Source organism: Diceros bicornis, chromosome 7, assembly GCF_020826845.1.
Source record: "Diceros bicornis minor isolate mBicDic1 chromosome 7, mDicBic1.mat.cur, whole genome shotgun sequence".
Classification (NCBI taxonomy): Eukaryota; Metazoa; Chordata; class Mammalia; order Perissodactyla; family Rhinocerotidae; genus Diceros; species Diceros bicornis.
Genome location: NC_080746.1, coordinates 74,682,980 through 74,699,398, shown reverse-complemented (window position 1 = coordinate 74,699,398; position 16,419 = coordinate 74,682,980). Strand labels below are relative to the sequence as shown.

Below are 16,419 nucleotides of genomic sequence, written 5' to 3'. Positions count from 1 at the left end.
ACCTTGCAATCTACCATAGAGTCTGAATTCCAGGCAGAAAGAAGGGAAGGGTTAGCTAAGCCGGCTAAGCATGCTTTCTTCTAAAGACTCTCCTGGAAGACCCACCCAGCAATTTCTGCATATATCTTATTGGCCAGATCTATGTCACATGATCACCCTCAGCTCCAAGGGAGCTTGGAAAAGGTAAATTTTTTGCTGGGTACACTGCTGCTTTGAAAAAATTGGGGCAAGAAAGAAGGAGAGAATAGATATTGGGAGTTAATGCCTTTGTATTTGAGGGTGTACTGTGTACCAGACGTGGTGCTGGGCTCTTTCTGTGCATTGTCTCCTTTAATCCTCATAACAACCTGAAGAGGCGGGGGCTGTTGCCCCCACTTTGCAGATGAGACCATAGAGGTCAGGGACTTGCCCAAGGTCACCCAGCTTTTATGTGCTGGAGCCAGGTCTTGAATCCAGGTCTGACTGGCTCTAAATCCTACACCTTCTGGGTTTGTCATGTTTGAGAAGTGGCACATATGGCCAAAATGGTCACTGAATGTCAGGAATTCCCTGCATTTCTGAGCAGTTACTGATTATAGGTGATCATGATGACAGTAATGACCTGCATAGGAAAGGCTTGTGTCGTCTTAGCTAAACATCTACGCCCTGCACAGCCAACTTCCTGAATGACACAGTCATTGACAGCCGAGGGGTGCTTCATCCTTTCCCACCATTGTGCTAAATCGAGCATTGCAGATCCATTTTGTGACAGGTCTCCTGATTTGAGAAGTCGTGTGTTAGATTGTTGGTAATGCAAGGAGACAGGGAGAAAACTGGAAAACATTTTTGCCTTAAATCTCATAACTTAGTAAGTTAAATGGTTCAGTCAGGTACAGTGGAGGAGTCAGAAACATAACCTTCCCCTTGCTTACCTGCAGCCACAGCCTGAACATTTTGGGCACAAAGTCATCTTCTGTAAGTTCCAGCAGCCTTGGGAATAGGAGCTGTTCATAGCCCCAAGTCTTAGGGCCTAGAAAGCTCCAGGTGGCAAGCAGGTACCATTCTTTTAGCCACCCTCTAAAGGTTTGTTTTGCAGTAAATGCTGGGGTTAATCTGAGAAAGGGGTTTATCATTCTCTATCAACTTTATTTGCAAAGGGTACTGGTATATATGGTGGTGTGTACACTCATATGTACACACACAGTAAGGACTAAGATTTATAGTTCTAAGTTAGCTCCAGGGTTTAAAAAGACTGGCAAAATCCATGATTTGGGCTCAGTTTATGAGAATGCTATTAAACATGGTTACCATGATTAACCTGGGTTTTAGTGTCATCTGGCTTTGATGGCAGAGGCTGTTTTCTCCTCTACTTTCTTTTAGCCCCAGGTGCTCATCCCATGGGGACATATAGGTGCTCAGTCAATGCATGGAGATTGATTGGTGAAGAAAGAACAATCCCCGTTGCAGTTGGTTGGGCTGAGACATTGTACAACAGTCCCTGGGTCCTGGAGTTGACGAAGCCCTTTTCCCTTCAGTTCTAATGTCATACATGTGGGTGGCATATGTTTCACTACCTGGCTTTTATGACAAAAGTGCTATTTATCTCCAGGGTGGGACTAGCAAGGAGGTACAGTTACTTAGGTCTCACAGTTGGAGGAACCAGGTTATAAAGCTTCAGTGACTTGGCCGGGATGTGACTCAGAGGGCAGACAGAGCTTGAGTCTTCTAGGTAGTGGCCTTAGCACATCCCTCATGGTTGGTTTCCTGGATTTGAGAAACAGTAAAGAAGATAAAGCCAGCTTAGGCAACTTGAAGGCTACTGGTTGGGTTTATAGTGACGTGGTTACGGAGGATTAAAGGACAAAAGGAAAGACAAGAGTTAAAACCTATAATGTGCACATTGTGGAAGAGAGTTGTCCCTTTATAACTTACAGTAAGAATTGCTTTTTCTTAAAATATAGGCCTCTGAATATTTTCCATATGTTCCTACTACTGGAGCTTATAGACCTACTGAACATTAGGAATGGAAGGGCCCTCAGAGATCGCCATCTAAGTAAGTCATTATATAATGATGTAATGGGACTCCTTCCACTATAAGTAACAAAGGCCAAACGGAAACGAGCTTAAGTGAGAAAGAGAATTTATTGGTTCACAATGCAAAAGTCCAAGGATATGTCTGGTTTAGGTGTGGCTAAATCTAGGACCTTGGGCCAAGTCTTTAGGATTCTGTTTCTCTCCATCTGCTTTCCTTGGTGTTGGCTTCATTCTCAAACAGCTGCTTCCCACCGAGTTCCAGCAGCTCAAGTCCAGCTCCAACCAAAGTCCCAGGGCAGACTCTGATTGAGTCATGTGTCAACCCCTGAACCAGTTGCTAAGACTTTGGAGCCTCAGCTGGACAGGGACTAGTAGAGTCAGCAGCACCCAAACCACATGGACTGACAGTGAGGGAGGGTGATCCCCAAATGAAAATTGAAACACTGTTACCAGAAGAAGGGGTGGCAGGTGTGGGGGAAAGATGTCCCCTAGTGATGGATAAAAGGAGGTCCAAAGAAGCATTTTTTCACAAAGCTTTGAATTTTCATGGAAAAGGATGAGTACATGGACAATGAGATTGCCTTTCTCAGTTCTCCATGCTTAAGTTAAGGCCAAAGAAGCAGACTCTGTGTTAGGGGTTGTAGTTGCACTTTATATTGAGATTCTAACTATCCCAGACTGGGTTGATTCTGCCCTGAATCGGTGCTGATTATTGGTAGCTGGGGTTCTGAGGTTGTTGCAAGGACACCTGGGCTCTGGCCACTGAGATGTAAATGCCGGGGCATTTCCGTTATGCTCTTGTGTTGAAATGGGGAACGCTCTGGCATGGCCTTTTCAAGGAGTGATGGAGCTCAAGGCCAGGACTTTTTACCAAGGAGTACAAGTAGACTAGCTGCCCTGTTTAAGGGTCCCTGACATTTTTCTGGTCCAGTTGGACTAGGGTATGTTCTCTGCTTCCCCAATCAAAATTCTGCAAAGCTTGTGAGCCGCTGCTGTGTCTGTGGTACCAGGTAGTGGGGATGCAGATGTAACTGGGACCCTGCCCCAAGGAGCTGAGGAGAAAGGCACCTTACAGTGGGAGACGGGCTGTGAAAGAGGACTCCTTGTCTGCTCCAGAAGCCCTTCCTCCAGCCTCAGTTCACACCCTGACCTCTCACCCGCCCACCCCATTCTCCCTTACAATTTCCAGGTGTGCATGTGTATAGGCCGTGGACACGCGCATGGAGAGGTAGTGGAGAGCAGCGGCTCAGGCACATGGCCTCTGCGGTCTACCTGGGATTAAGCCCTGGCTCCACTCTTTTCCAGCAGTGTGGTCTCAGGCATTTATCTTCTCTGTGCCTCAGTTTCCTTATGTCTAAAATCTGGCTAATAATTCTTTATAGAACTGTTGGTAGTGAGTGTTCTCGTGGGGTCCTGTTTGAGCAGTTCCCTGACGAGATAGATAAGTGGGCATATAAAGAGATGCCTCTTCTCTACTTCCCGTCTTTAAAGAATGTTCATTATGCTGCCAGTTGTACTTTGGGCTGTGCTGGATGTCAGTGGGGCAGGCCCTGGGCTCAGGGGCCTTCTATCCAAGCCAGACTGCATCAGACAGACATATAGACACACAGCACAAGGGAAAGGCTTGAGAATGTCACAGGCATCATTTATTCATTCAGTAGTATTTATAGAGCACCTGTTCTGTACCAGTCATTGCACAGCTCTAGGCATACGATGATCAGCCAGGTGGACCTTCAGCCTGAAGGAGCTCATAGTCTACTTGGGAGCCAGAGGAGTGAAAATGCAATTATGGTCCAGTGTGATTAGTGTGACAGGGGAGTTAGCGAAGGTCCTGATCTAGACTGGGGGTGTGTGTCTGGAGTGGCTTCCTGGAGGAGGTGACATTTAAGCCAGATCCCAAAGGAGTAGAAGTTAGGCAGGCAGAGTGAGGGACCAGGCATGAAAGGTGTTCCAGGCAGAAGGAACAGCCTGTGCAAAGGCCTGGAGGTAATTTGAGTGTAAAGTGTGTTCACTGGGAGTCTGGGCAGCCAGCGGTGCTGTCTGGAATGGGCTGAATGTGCTGCTGTCATTGCAGGGAAGTGGAGAAGGTGGAGCGGCAGGCAGTCCCCCAGGTCAACCATGCAGAGTCCTGTCGTGAATGTGGCCGCGTGGGACCTGGACATGCGAGGGATTGTCCTCATCGTGGCCAAGAGGACTCCTTCGGCTTCGAGAGGCGGGAGCAAGAGGAAGAGCGGTACCGTTCCCAGAGGGACCCACGGGAGGGCAAGCGGGACAGCAGCAAGGCCAGGTCCCCATACTCACCAGCCGAGGAGGACGCCTTGTTCGTGGATTTACCTGGTGGCCCGAGAGGCCAGCAGGCACAGCCCCAGCGGGCGGAGAAGAACGGTGTGCTGCCGCCCGCATATGGCCCAGGAGAGCAGAACGGGACTGGCGGGTACCAGCGGGCCTTTCCTCCCAGGACCAACCCTGAAAAGCACAGCCAGAGGAAGAGCAGCCTGGCCCAAGTGGAGCAGTGGGCAAAGGCCCAGAAGGGGGACGGCAGAAGGTCAGTAATAGACTCAGGATCGCTGCTACTACTGAGTATAATAACGTAATAGCAGTAACTATCATTTACCCAGCACGTCCTGGGCAAATGCCGGCCTTAAACTCTTTACCTCCATTATCTCCATAAATGCCTGTAACCACCCTGCAAGGAGGGGTGATATCCTCAATTTATAGACAAAGGAAGTGGGGCTCAGAGAAGTGAAGGAACCTGCCCAGGGCACACAGGTGAGTGGCCAGGCCACAGTTCACACTGGGTCTGTGAGCCTCCCAAGCCCACATGAGATTATGTTAAGGCGCCTCTCCGTTCCCCAGAGAGCGCGCCTTGAAACAGGCAGTAGTAGATAGTAACTGATCTCCTCCTGTGCTGCTGCTCCCCTGCATTCAGGAAATACTTGTAGAAACTAGAGTAAATACAGCTCCATTTTTAATTTCAGGCACATAGAGAAGTGCTTCAACACCGTTGACATTGGGCTTCAGCATACCCATCCCTTCAAGAAGCGGTTTCTAATTTTTTAGAGGGCATGCATCTCTTGCTATTTGCAAAGCCCTGTATTTTATTATAATTTTAGATTAATTAGGACACATTTGTGAACATGAAGAATTCAGGGTAACCTGGCTTCCCCATTGTCCCCAGAAGCCACTGTATTTTGTCTTCATTGTGAAGACAGTTAATCCCCCTTGCCATCCTCAGGCTTCAAGAACAAATCACTGACTGGATAGGAGATAGCAAAGCCATGCTGCATTCAGAAAGCTCCCCCGGGGCTGGAGGGGCCTCAGTGGATGTGCCAGTGCCAGAGCTCAGATCAAGTCAGCGACAGGCCTGATAAACATGTTTTAAAATGCCACACTTCATTCCCCCTAGTTGGGGAGGCCCAGACTTTCCACCTGTAGGTTCTGGAGGTAGTAGTGCTCCTAGGGGAATAGCCTAGGCCTCTTTTTAGGTGTGTGTGTGTGTGTGTGGTGTGCATGTGTGGGTTGCATAACCTCTTTAATCTGGTCCAGGTGGGCAGTTTTTGGGTAGATGGTGGAGAAATCACAATGGTAACCCCCTAAGCAATTGGTAGACTTTGTTGTGGGACAAACCAGGAGAAGGAAGGCCTTTTGTGTTGTAGCTAAGAAACCTTCCCATTCCTGCCTGGGACTGGCCAGGTGTCAATTCTGTTTGTTCAAATTTTGTATCTTACTGAAAACAGCTACTGCCTAGGGACACAGGGGAGGGAAGCTGCTTTTCTTGGTGCTGGGCTGGCTAGACCCCCTGGGAGGTGGTTCTGAGTGACCTTACTGCTGAGTGAGGTTGGAAATCTGGCAGGGGTTATAACGTGCAGGTCCTCGTACTTCAAGGGAAGGAATTTGGATTTTATTTGAACAAGCAATGGGGGAGCCACTGGAAGGTTTTAAGCTGGCAAGTGATGTGATCTGATTAATAATTCGCAAAGACGATAAGAGCCTAGGAGGAGGCTGCAATCGTCCAGGATGGGGATAGTGGAAATAGAAAGAAAGAAATAGATTTGAGTTACATTTTGGAGGTTGAAAAAGTAAAGCTTGTCAATGAATTGGACATGCAGGATGAGAGAAAGGGAGGAAAAACGATGATCCCTAGAATTTTGACTTGAACAGTTGGGTGGTTGCCGAGATGGGGAAGGCTAAGGAACAAGCTTGGGGGGAAATCAGAGTTTCCACTTTGGACATACGAGTTTGGGAAACCTATTAGCTATGCTAGGGGAGATGTCAGGTAGGCAGTTGGATATGGATTGTGGTGTTGAAGTTTGAGGTCTGGGCTGGACATGCTACTTGGGAGCAATCAGCACATAAATGGTACCCCAGCACTTAAGGTTGGCAGCAGAAGGGGGAATGCAGCAGAGGAGACAGTGTGGTCCGAGAAAAGCTCATCATGATAAGTTAGCTGTTTCCTTGTGTATGTAACAACTCTTAGGAACTGAAGTCAGTATGGGGCTGGCTAGGGGAGGTGAAAGCAGGAGAAACCAGAAAGAGGGGCAGATAGGAAGGGCAGGGGTTTGGCTCTGATGAGCCTGTAATTCCCACTACTGGATTTAATCCTGAAGGCCTATGAAAGCCATTGATAGGCTTTAAACTGGAGCCTGACATGATACTATCTATTATTTAGAACAGTGGTTTGAAGGGTATTGTCAGGGAGAAGACATCGGGATCACCCAGGGAGATTTTTCAGACTAGCCAGCCCTTACCACATCCCAGTTATAATACAGCAGGTCTTTGTACATGGGAAGAAATCTCCCGGGTTATTCTGATGTACCCCACCCAAATGAGAATGGAAGTTTTAGTTACCTTTGTTTTTAAGATTCTTTTTTATTCAAGTTAATGTACGTACATAGTTTAAGGATTTAAGTAGTGTGACCCCCATCCATTCCTACTCCTGATTTCAGCCCCTCTGAGCAACTACTTTCAATTTTTTTAGTAGTTTTCCCAGTTTACCTCTATATTTCCAAATAAGATACTTAAATACTGCTGTTTCTTGGTTTTCAGTTTTAGCTATCTATTGACATTCTACTCTAGAGGGTAAGGATTTTAGTCTCTTATCCCCCCCACCTTCCTTTTCAACAGACATACTTGCCCTTATCCCAGCTTCACAGTATAGTTACAGCATAATTTTTGTTTAGATCACTGGTCAGTTTTTACATTAATTTGACAATATAAATATTCACAGCTGGGCCATATAGTGTACTGTAATTAAATCTCATTTGTTGTACAATTTTTTGTTTTCTGGTGTTGATAATGTTCATGCTTGTAATTTGCTTAGTTTTCTCTGTACCAATTACTAATTCATCACCAAATTCATAGCTAAGTGTGCAGATCTACCTTTGCTTAGTACCCTCAAATAATCAGTAATCCACTCACAAGGTTAAAATCAAAACAATACCAAAAGGTAAATATTGAAAATAAGGGTTCTCCTATTTTATTTCAGAAACCTAGTTCTGCTCCCCAAAGTCTAACCACTGTGTTAAAAAAAAAAAAACAACCCTGTTGTTCACCTTGCCCTTTTCACTTAATATATCAATATCTATGGATGGATGTAGATAGATATTTTAATATATCTTGGCTGTCTTTCCGTATCAGCACATACAGACATATATCATCAATTTGAAATGGTGTGGAGTACTCCATTGTATGCATCTACAGTGATCTTTATCCCATTCCCTGTTGATGGACGATTAGGTTAGTTACAAACATTTGCTGTTACAAACTGTGCTACAATGAATATACTTGCCCAGTTGTCTTTGTGTAGAAGTGCAAGTGTATTTGAAAGACAGATTACTTAAAGTGGAATGACTGGGTCAAAGGATATATGCAGTTTTAGTTTTGATAGATATTACACAATTACCCTCTAAAGACGTTGTTTCAGTTTATACCCCACCAAAAGTGTCTCTGTTTCCCCACCCCTTTATCAGCACTGAGAACTACTGTTTTAGGTTAACTCCTTGCTCTGGTGACAATATGGAAGATGGTTTAGAAGGAAAAGAGCCTGGAAAGAGAAAATGATCAAGTATATGGTGGTCATAGTTTGGGTCAGAGGCGAGGAAGACCTAAACAGAAGCACTGAAGATGGTGAGCATTGTGAGGAGGGGATGGGTAGCATACATAGATGTTGAGGCTGGGCAGATTTAGGACTTGGTGAACTGATTTATCTAGGCCTGGAAGATGGGGAGGGCCACAGGTAGAGCTGAGATTAACATTCAAGTTTGGCTTGGTTAATAGGTAGATGTGGTGCCGTGCACAAGATGTGAGCGTAGGAGAGAGAAATGAGCTTGAAGAGGAATGTGGTACCTGTGGAGTGGCCAGCTGAAGATGACCAGTAGGTTATGGGAACTGTGGGTTCAGGTTAGAGAGGTTTGGAAATCAATGCCTAGAGGTGGTAACTGATGCCCTGACAGTAAATCACCCAGAGTGAACTGTTTAGAGCAGTGGCTCTTAATCCTGGCTGCACAATTAGATCATTTGAGGCCCTGCCGGGGATTTAGATTAATTGGTCTGGGGTGAGGTCAAGGCATCAGTGTGTTTTAAAGGCTCCCGTGGTATTACCAGTATGTGAATCACCTGGAGAGGTTTGACATTTACTGAGGCCTGGGTCCCACGCCCAGACATCTGATTCCATTGATCTGAGTTGCAGCCTGGACATCAGGAATTTTAAAAACACCCCCCTCCCTCCAGCAATTCTAATGTGCAGCCAAGGTTGAGAATCCCTAGCGGAGAGTGAACAATAGCAGAGGGCCAAAGACAGAACCCTGAGCATCTCCAGCCCAAGGGGTGGGCAAAAGCAGAGTCTCCATAAAGGAGCCTAGCAGGAGATGGAGGAGGAAAACCAGAGAGTGGTGAGGGGAGTTTCGTCGGGAAGGATTCCAGTCAGCAGCATGAGGTGTTGCAAATAAGGACTACCCCCTGGGGCTGGTGCCTTCTGAGGAGGCTGGGCACCACTGAAGGAGAATCTGGAGCCTCAGGGTCTCTCTGCTGTTCTTTTGCTCAGTCGTTGAGGCCTTTGGTTCTACTAAGCTTCTTGATGGGCTTAGATGGGCAGACCTGAATTGCCTTTTGTAATAAAGTTAGAATTTTAGAGTTAGGTCAGGAGGCAGAGTAATAGGGGAAGATGGGAAGAAAGTAGAAAGATGGCACAGCCAGTGAGAAACCCTTTGTGGCAGGGTTGCAGAAAGGACTTTCAAAAGCTGTGCAAGTGATATACAGTTATAAGTTGTTGGTTGTGAAATGTCTCTACATAACTGTTTCTGGCAGCCCATCAACCTAGGTTACTCTGCTATACACCACAGCCTGTATTTAGAAGTGGGGGGAACATTGAGGAGCTAAAGGACGAGAAGTCAACTGCAAGGAGATAAGAGGTGGTTGGGGAAGGCGTTGGACTGTCCCTCGATGTGAGATAGAGGTTGAGCCATTCTTATCTAAGGGTCAGGGTGACATTGAGCCTGCAGATGAAAACAGTTCCTTGGCCTTGAAGGTCATTGGGTGCAGGACGAGAGGAATTTTGGTCTAGTGGTGGAAGATCTCAGTGGGCTGAAAAGTAAAAGTGAGGACTTTGAAGACTAGCCTTTTGAGAAGAAAGGGACTATCAGTCCCCCAGTAAGCAAAGTACAATATCTGATCATTCACTTGTATCTTGAAAGGACTGCATCTTGCATTCCCAGAGGGTTTTTTTTCTTAAAGATATATTTGTAATGTCTTACAGGCAAGTAGTAAGTAGATCTGGCTGCTTAATGAAGGAACCTCTGCCATGTGAAAATACAGAAGATGGATGTTTCTGCTTTGTGTGTGATTAATACTGTGCTGAACTCATTAGATTGAGCACGTTAGATATTGGAAGGAGGGTTATTTAAACAGTAATATGATCTCATATTCGTGGCTCTAGACTGCACAAGATATGTATTTTATTAGAGATATATATTATATTTCACATCGTTAAACTTCAGAATGATGGTTTGTGGAGGACAGACTGACATACACTGAGAATCTTAACCCATTCTAAGAGATGGTTTTGAAATTCTAGCCTTCCATTTTTTTTTCCTGGTATTTAAAGTAATGCATACTTGTGAAATAAAAAGGTGGGGGTTGGGGTGGAGTCAGGGACTCAAATATTACAGTGAGGAACAGAGTAGAAAATGAAAGTCCAATTGATGTGGAAGCTCAGTTGATATGGAAGTCAGGGTGATGAATGTCTGCTGCATAAGTGATTGGTTATAAAAATTGATTTTACATTTCAGTATGACCATTTTGTGGTGGCTATATCAGAATATCCTGTTCGGTGCCTTTTGGAACAGGGAGGCCCCATAGCCACAGAGCAGGGTATGAGGGCAGGAGACCTTGAGCCCTCATTTAGGGCAAGGCTGGAGTTGGGGGCTAGGAAATGGATCTACTATCAGGGACAAAGCTGCTCTGGGAGCTCCTGCCTGCTCCCAGGGGTGTCTTTACCTCATCTTACAACCCTCCTTCCTGTGTCCCTCCCTCCACCATCAGTTAGTTACCATGGTTTGGCTCTGGAGCCTGGGCTCACCGCTGCACTGGGGTCTTTGGGGTCACTCCCAAATGGCCAGCACTGGGGGATGGCAGGCAGTGCATAAGCAGAGGGCCCAGGCTAGAGGGCGAGCTGAGGGCTTCGGAGTACCGCCCTGTGTGGGCCTCTAACTGTCCAGACACTGTAGGCAGGCACCGAGAGTGGCCTGCAGAGCCAGATGGAAGGGGTGTGCGGTGGGAGCACAGTTAGGACATGCTTTTCAAAGTTTGCATTTTGCTTCAGGCAGAGTGAACAAGGATTAGTAAAGTCATGAACTCCCTGGGGAAACTCCCAACCTGGTTTGTGCCACTGCCACCACCGCTGTTTGAGGACTCAGGCACTGACACATTCCCCTCTGACTTTGGGAAATCAGTAGCAAACCCTGCCACCTAGTGGCAAGCAGGCAGCCTAGACAGACACCCTGGACAAGTCTGGGTTGAAAAGATCTTAAAATTACCTCCTGTAATTGCAAAGATAATGATAAAAAGGAAGAAGAAAGATACCATTTTTGAATGACAGTTATTTCTAATCCTCACAACAATCTACTAAGTGGTTCTTAGTATCCTCGTTTTATAGTAAGGAGTGAGGACATTTGTGACACCTAAGGTCCTGTAGCTAGGAAGTGATTAAATGAGATGAGTTTGAAAACAGTTAGAACAGCACTTCTCAAATGTTAGCCACCTGCAGGGCTTATTAAAACACAGGTGGCTGGGCCCCCAGGGTTTCTGATTGGCAGGTCTGGGGAGGGGCCTGATAACTTGCATTTCCAAAAAGTTCCCAGGTAGTGCTAATGCTGGCGGTCCGTGGACCACACTCTGACTAGTACTGACTTAGAACAATGCCTGGCACGTGGTAAGCACTATATAATAAAGTTTGTTAGAAAAAATTGATAGATAAAGGCAGAGTTAGGATTCCAACCCAAGGCCTGTCTGACTCCAAAACCTGTTCTCTTTTTACAACATCATGCTGCCTCTCAGGTTAGACTTTTAAGGATTAATAAAACTCCATACTTTGCCCCTTTCTGAATTTTTCTTCCTTCTCAGAAAATAAGATGGCTGATTGGTAGTAGTTTTCACAGTCATATCCAGCTCTTGTGTGTGGGAGTATTTGTTGAAGGGCTAGTTATACATCAGGACTTTCTCAGACCCTGGACAGTATCGCAGAAGTGAGATACAGTTCCTTCCCTTCAAGGATTTACAGCTTGGCTGGGGAAGCGATGTCTTGCAAGTATGAAAAGGTTACATCAATTCAGAACCTTGGAAAAGTTACAGACCGTACAATAACTAGGTCGGAGCAGAGCAGGAACCCTGAGGGCTGCAGCCTTGCAGAAGGCCTCCATGAAGGGGCGTGGGACAGTGTCCTGGAGAATGAGTGAGATTTGGGTGACTTGGGCAAGGGGAGCCCATACAGGCAGGGAGGGAAGAACAATCCATTATGAGAATAAGGAGAGGCTAGTGAAGCACCTTCTGTGCATCAGGCACGGAGCCGCATTCTCTCACTTGTCTCCTTTACTCCTCAGAAGAGCCTTATGAGGCAGGCCTGTAACATGTCCTCCTGTTACAGATAAGGAAGCCGAGGCTCCAAGCAGTCAGAGAAGCTGCCTGGGGTCACATAGCTGGTGGATGGGAGGGCTAGGATTCAACCCAGGTCAGACTGCCTCTGCTTTTTCCACTGCGAGCAGTTGCCCGGGTGTGTAGGAGGCTGGGCGGGATTGGGTGAGACTCACTCTCAGGCTTCAGCAAGTGCAGGGCTATCCCTGAGCGGGAGTGCCGCCTTAAATGCTGGGCCCTGGCCTCCTGGCTTGCCCCAGCCTAGTCCTGGCCCTGGTAAGTGAAGCAGTGAGAAAACAGCAGGACTACAGGATGGGTTGAGGTCAGGTGCTAGGGAGCTGTGAGTACCAGGCACAGGAGTTTAGGTTTTATTTCATGAGCAGCGGGGAGCCATTGAAATTTTTGGAGCGCAGGAGTGATTGGATCCAAGCAGTAGACTGTGTACAGCGTGGAAACTAGTTAGGAAGGTCTCAGAGTTGTCTGAGGGGGAGTAATTAATCAGTGTATGGACGAGAGTAGGAGAAAGAGAAGGGAACTTGTGCCAGCCCCTTCCTTTAGGAACCTCCAGAACTTGGTGCTGAGATACTGGGCAGAGGGAAAGTTGGCGACCCGGGGGACTGAGAGGCGTTTCCTAGAAGCATGCACACCTGTTGGAAGAGCTGACTGATGGCAAGAGGGGAGAAGAAAGCAGGTTTAATCACATTGCACTTGAAGTGATGGGCGTGGGGCAGCCACGTTGGCCTGGTAGGGGGGTTGACACACCAAGGTTGACAGAGAAAAATGGTTTTGGAGTCCTCTGCAGAGGGGGGGAGCAGCTCAAGTCCTGGATGTCTACTTTGATGTTCTTGGGGGCTCTTACAGGGCTCCCTCGCCTGCCTGGCTTTGTGGATTTTCTTAGCTGTGTTCCCAGAAGGCTGGCAGACCCTTGCTTGGTCGTCTTACCTGCCCTTCTCCTTTCTCCTCAGCCTGCCTCCGGACCAGACCCTTCCTCGCCAGGGTCCTGGCCAGTCCCTGGCCTTCCCAGAAAACTACCAGACTCTTCCCAAGAGCACCCGACACCCCTCAGGGGGCTCCCCGCCCCCTCCCCGCAACCTGCCGAGTGACTACAAGTATGCACAGGACCGAGCCAGCCACCTGAAGATGTCGAGTGAGGAGCGCCGGGCGCACCGGGATGGCACCGTTTGGCAGCTCTATGAGTGGCAGCAGCGCCAGCAGTTCCGGCACGGCAGCCCCACGGCGCCCATCTGTGCTGGCTCCCCAGAGTTCGCCGACCAGGGCCGGAGCAGGAGCATGCTGGAGGTGCCCCGCTCCATTTCTGTGCCTCCGTCTCCCTCAGACATCCCTCCCCCGGGACCCCCAAGGGTATTCCCACCCCGGCGGCCACACACACCAGCAGAGAGGGTCACTGTCAAGCCACCGGACCAGAGGAGGAGCGTGGACATCTCACTGGGGGGTTCTCCCAGGAAGGCATGGGGCCACACCACCAAGGTGAGGCTCTGAAGGCCGTGCCAGGCTGCTGGGGTCTAGCAGTAGCACACTGGGAGCCTTACATGGTTTGAACACAAATTTGAGCAATTTGGGGTAATAATGATAGCTAACACTTACCAGTACTTTTAGGTGCCAGGTGCAGTATTAAAGGCTTTACTTTAATTCTTACAACAACTCTATGAGGTAGGTGCTATTATGCCCATTTCACAGATAAGAACTGTGAGGCATTAAGGTATGAAGTAACTTGCACAGGGTCACACAACTAGAAGTCTGCTTCCTTGCATCTTGGACGGCAGGAAAAGATGTTTGTGTTCAGTCAGTTTAACTATTTAAATTAAATTTTACCTCTTTACCAACTTAAATTTTACCTCTCCAAGGGGCTTTCCCAGTTTGTAGTTATAACTCGATGAGAAAGGTGTGTAGCCCCATTTTACAGATGAAGAGTCTAAGGCTCAGAAAGGTGAGGTGCTGTGTGGTAGGCTGCCCTGGGAGTGAGTGGCAGCTTCCGGCCCCAGCCCCGGCCTCCTTGCCAGGCCCTTGGTGTGATTCTTGTCTCCCCACCTGCAGAACTCCTCTCACGTGGACCGACGCTCCATGCCCTCCATGGGTTACATGACCCACACTGTCAGCGCTCCCAGTTTACATGGAAAATCGGTAAGCAGCTCCTTGTCTCCTCCGCCAGGTGACTGATACAAAATATAGCCTGCAAAGGGCTCTCTCCTCGGGTTTTTCCCTTGAGCCAGTCAAGTGTCGCCACAGGGCAGTTAGCAACCCCCATTTTAGGGATGATGTAAAGTCAGATGGCTTGCTTGGGCTCATCCTGCTGGCATTGGGTCCTCCCCAGAGCAGACAAAGAGCTTAGGGGAAGTGAAGGAGAATGTTGGCCTTGTCTTCTCTTTTGGCTGCATTTTGCCTGCAGCATTTTCCAGCCACTTGCTTTCTCCTGTAAGCTCCTCTTCTTTCTTCCCGGTCTTTGCTTTGATTAGTTAACTCTGTCTTCAAAGCTTGAGTCTAGGTGAGGTTGCACTCTTGGTTGCTGTTTCCTAAAAAAACTGCTTCCTGCAGCCCCTTTTCTGCCAGTGCCTTTATTTGTCCTAATGACAGAGTTAATGCGATAATTGCTTAACGGTGTCACATCAGTGCTGTCTCGGTACCCGGGTGAAGAGTAATTACAGCGTCGTGCTCCTGTGGTGGCTAATTTCCTTGTGATGTGTCTCCACACCTGCAGCTGGAGGAGCTCTCGCTGCTTCTCACCCGCTTACGGCGGCACCAGGCCAAGCTGGCCAGTGTGCGAAATTTCGCCGTCGGCCAGTTACTGCAGCACCAGCTGACTTTTCCCACCTGCCAGGTCAGGGCTGGGGGCCATCCTGGGGGCAAGGGAGTGACCTGCTGGCCGTGGTCTAGTCTATACTTGTTGTCTGGCTCTCTCCCTCATTCCCTGCCTGTTTGCTTCTGGATGCTGCTGCCAGACACTGTGCGGCAGTGGTGGAGCCCACGCCCCTGGTGCTGGGGAGGAGGCTGCATGTGGTGTGAGGGACCTGAACTGTGGCTTCTCTGGCTGTGAGTGGTGACTGCCAGGCTGATGTGTGGTCTTGTCCAAAGGGCTGTGCTGGCTGTTGTCCTTGTTCCACCTTGGGCACTCCTAGGGATGCTGAAAGGTGTGTGTCAGCTTGGAGGAGGGAAGGCATAGTGCCCCCTCTCATCTGGACAGTGCCCTGCTGATTGACAGGGCATCCTCACATCCCTCATTCTGGTGAACTTCACAGTAACCTGGGAGAGCATAGCTGGACAAGGGTTATTACTGCACATGAGGCAGTGGATCCAAAAGGGAAAGTGACTTGCCTGGGATCCTTCAGCTAGTGGCCTGCAGGCTGGAGCCAAAACCCGGGTCCTATCTGGCACAATATTCTAAATTTCCAGGACCTAGCGTTGCAGGCAAGCTCCTCAAGGAATAGCCAGGCAGTTGCTTTCCTGGGCATCCTGAGCCGCTTAAGATGTTGGTCCACGTGAGGCTGGCCCCTCCGGACTGCACAGAAGTAGACAGAGGACAGATGAGGGTGATGGGATTGTCACCTTCCTTACCTGTCCTGTTTTAGTGGGACCTGAGGGACTCAGGAAATATATTCAGCAAAATGAATGTAAGGAAACACATGCAAAAACCCTAAGTTGTGAGTTTGGGTGATTTTTAATAACATTCCTCTCCTCTGTCCTCCTTACTGCTGTGGAAAGTGTATAGGGACTAGGCTGATTGGGGAAGAAGGGATGGGTAAGGGGACAGTTTAGGGACGGAAATAAGATCTTGCAAGCCACTGTATCCCTGGCAATGGTCCTTCAGTCCTTCTCATGCTTAAAAGCACGGCGTGAACGTCTCACATTTTTTATTTGTGTGTTTGTTTTGCATCAGAGCTGTAAACGGAGACCACTTGCCCAGCCCTCGCTTGCTTGGCTTTCTGGGAGGCATCTTATTCTGCTGAGAAAGTGGTGCCCGGACCATTTTTCTCAGGTCTGAGCTTTCGTAGCCCATCTGGCTCACAGTTAGCTTCTGTGACCCGTTACATGGGAAGCACAAGTTCTAGGGAATCGAAGAGTCTTTTCCTTATTCTCACTGTTCCCAGTAATTATACTGAAGAACTCAACAGAGTGTCGGAGATGACGCAAGCAGGTGGGTCTCACACTGGACCTTCCACAACTAGCTCCTGACATGGCCACACTGGCTCCGTGCTGAGCAAAGGGAGCCAAAACTTCCAGGAAACTTCCAGTGGCTGCTGGTGCTTATTGTTCTGGAACGCAGGG

At 48.1% G+C, this 16,419-nt stretch overlaps 1 protein-coding gene across 14 annotated transcripts in view; it reads left to right on the top strand.

Moving 5' to 3' along the window:
• The window catches only part of PLEKHA7 (pleckstrin homology domain containing A7), a 214,422-nt gene that overhangs the window by 161,119 nt on the left and 36,884 nt on the right, over positions 1-16,419 (top strand). For 13 of the 14 annotated variants that reach the window (XM_058546053.1, XM_058546054.1, XM_058546057.1 and 10 more), the window contains 3 exons: positions 4,088-4,558; positions 13,104-13,626; positions 14,194-14,280. In XM_058546053.1, the coding sequence (XP_058402036.1) occupies positions 4,088-4,558; positions 13,104-13,626; positions 14,194-14,280 (1,081 nt within the window). The remainder of the gene's footprint in view (positions 1-4,087; positions 4,559-13,103; positions 13,627-14,193; positions 14,281-16,419) is intronic. The other variant, XM_058546066.1, reaches the window with a different exon arrangement.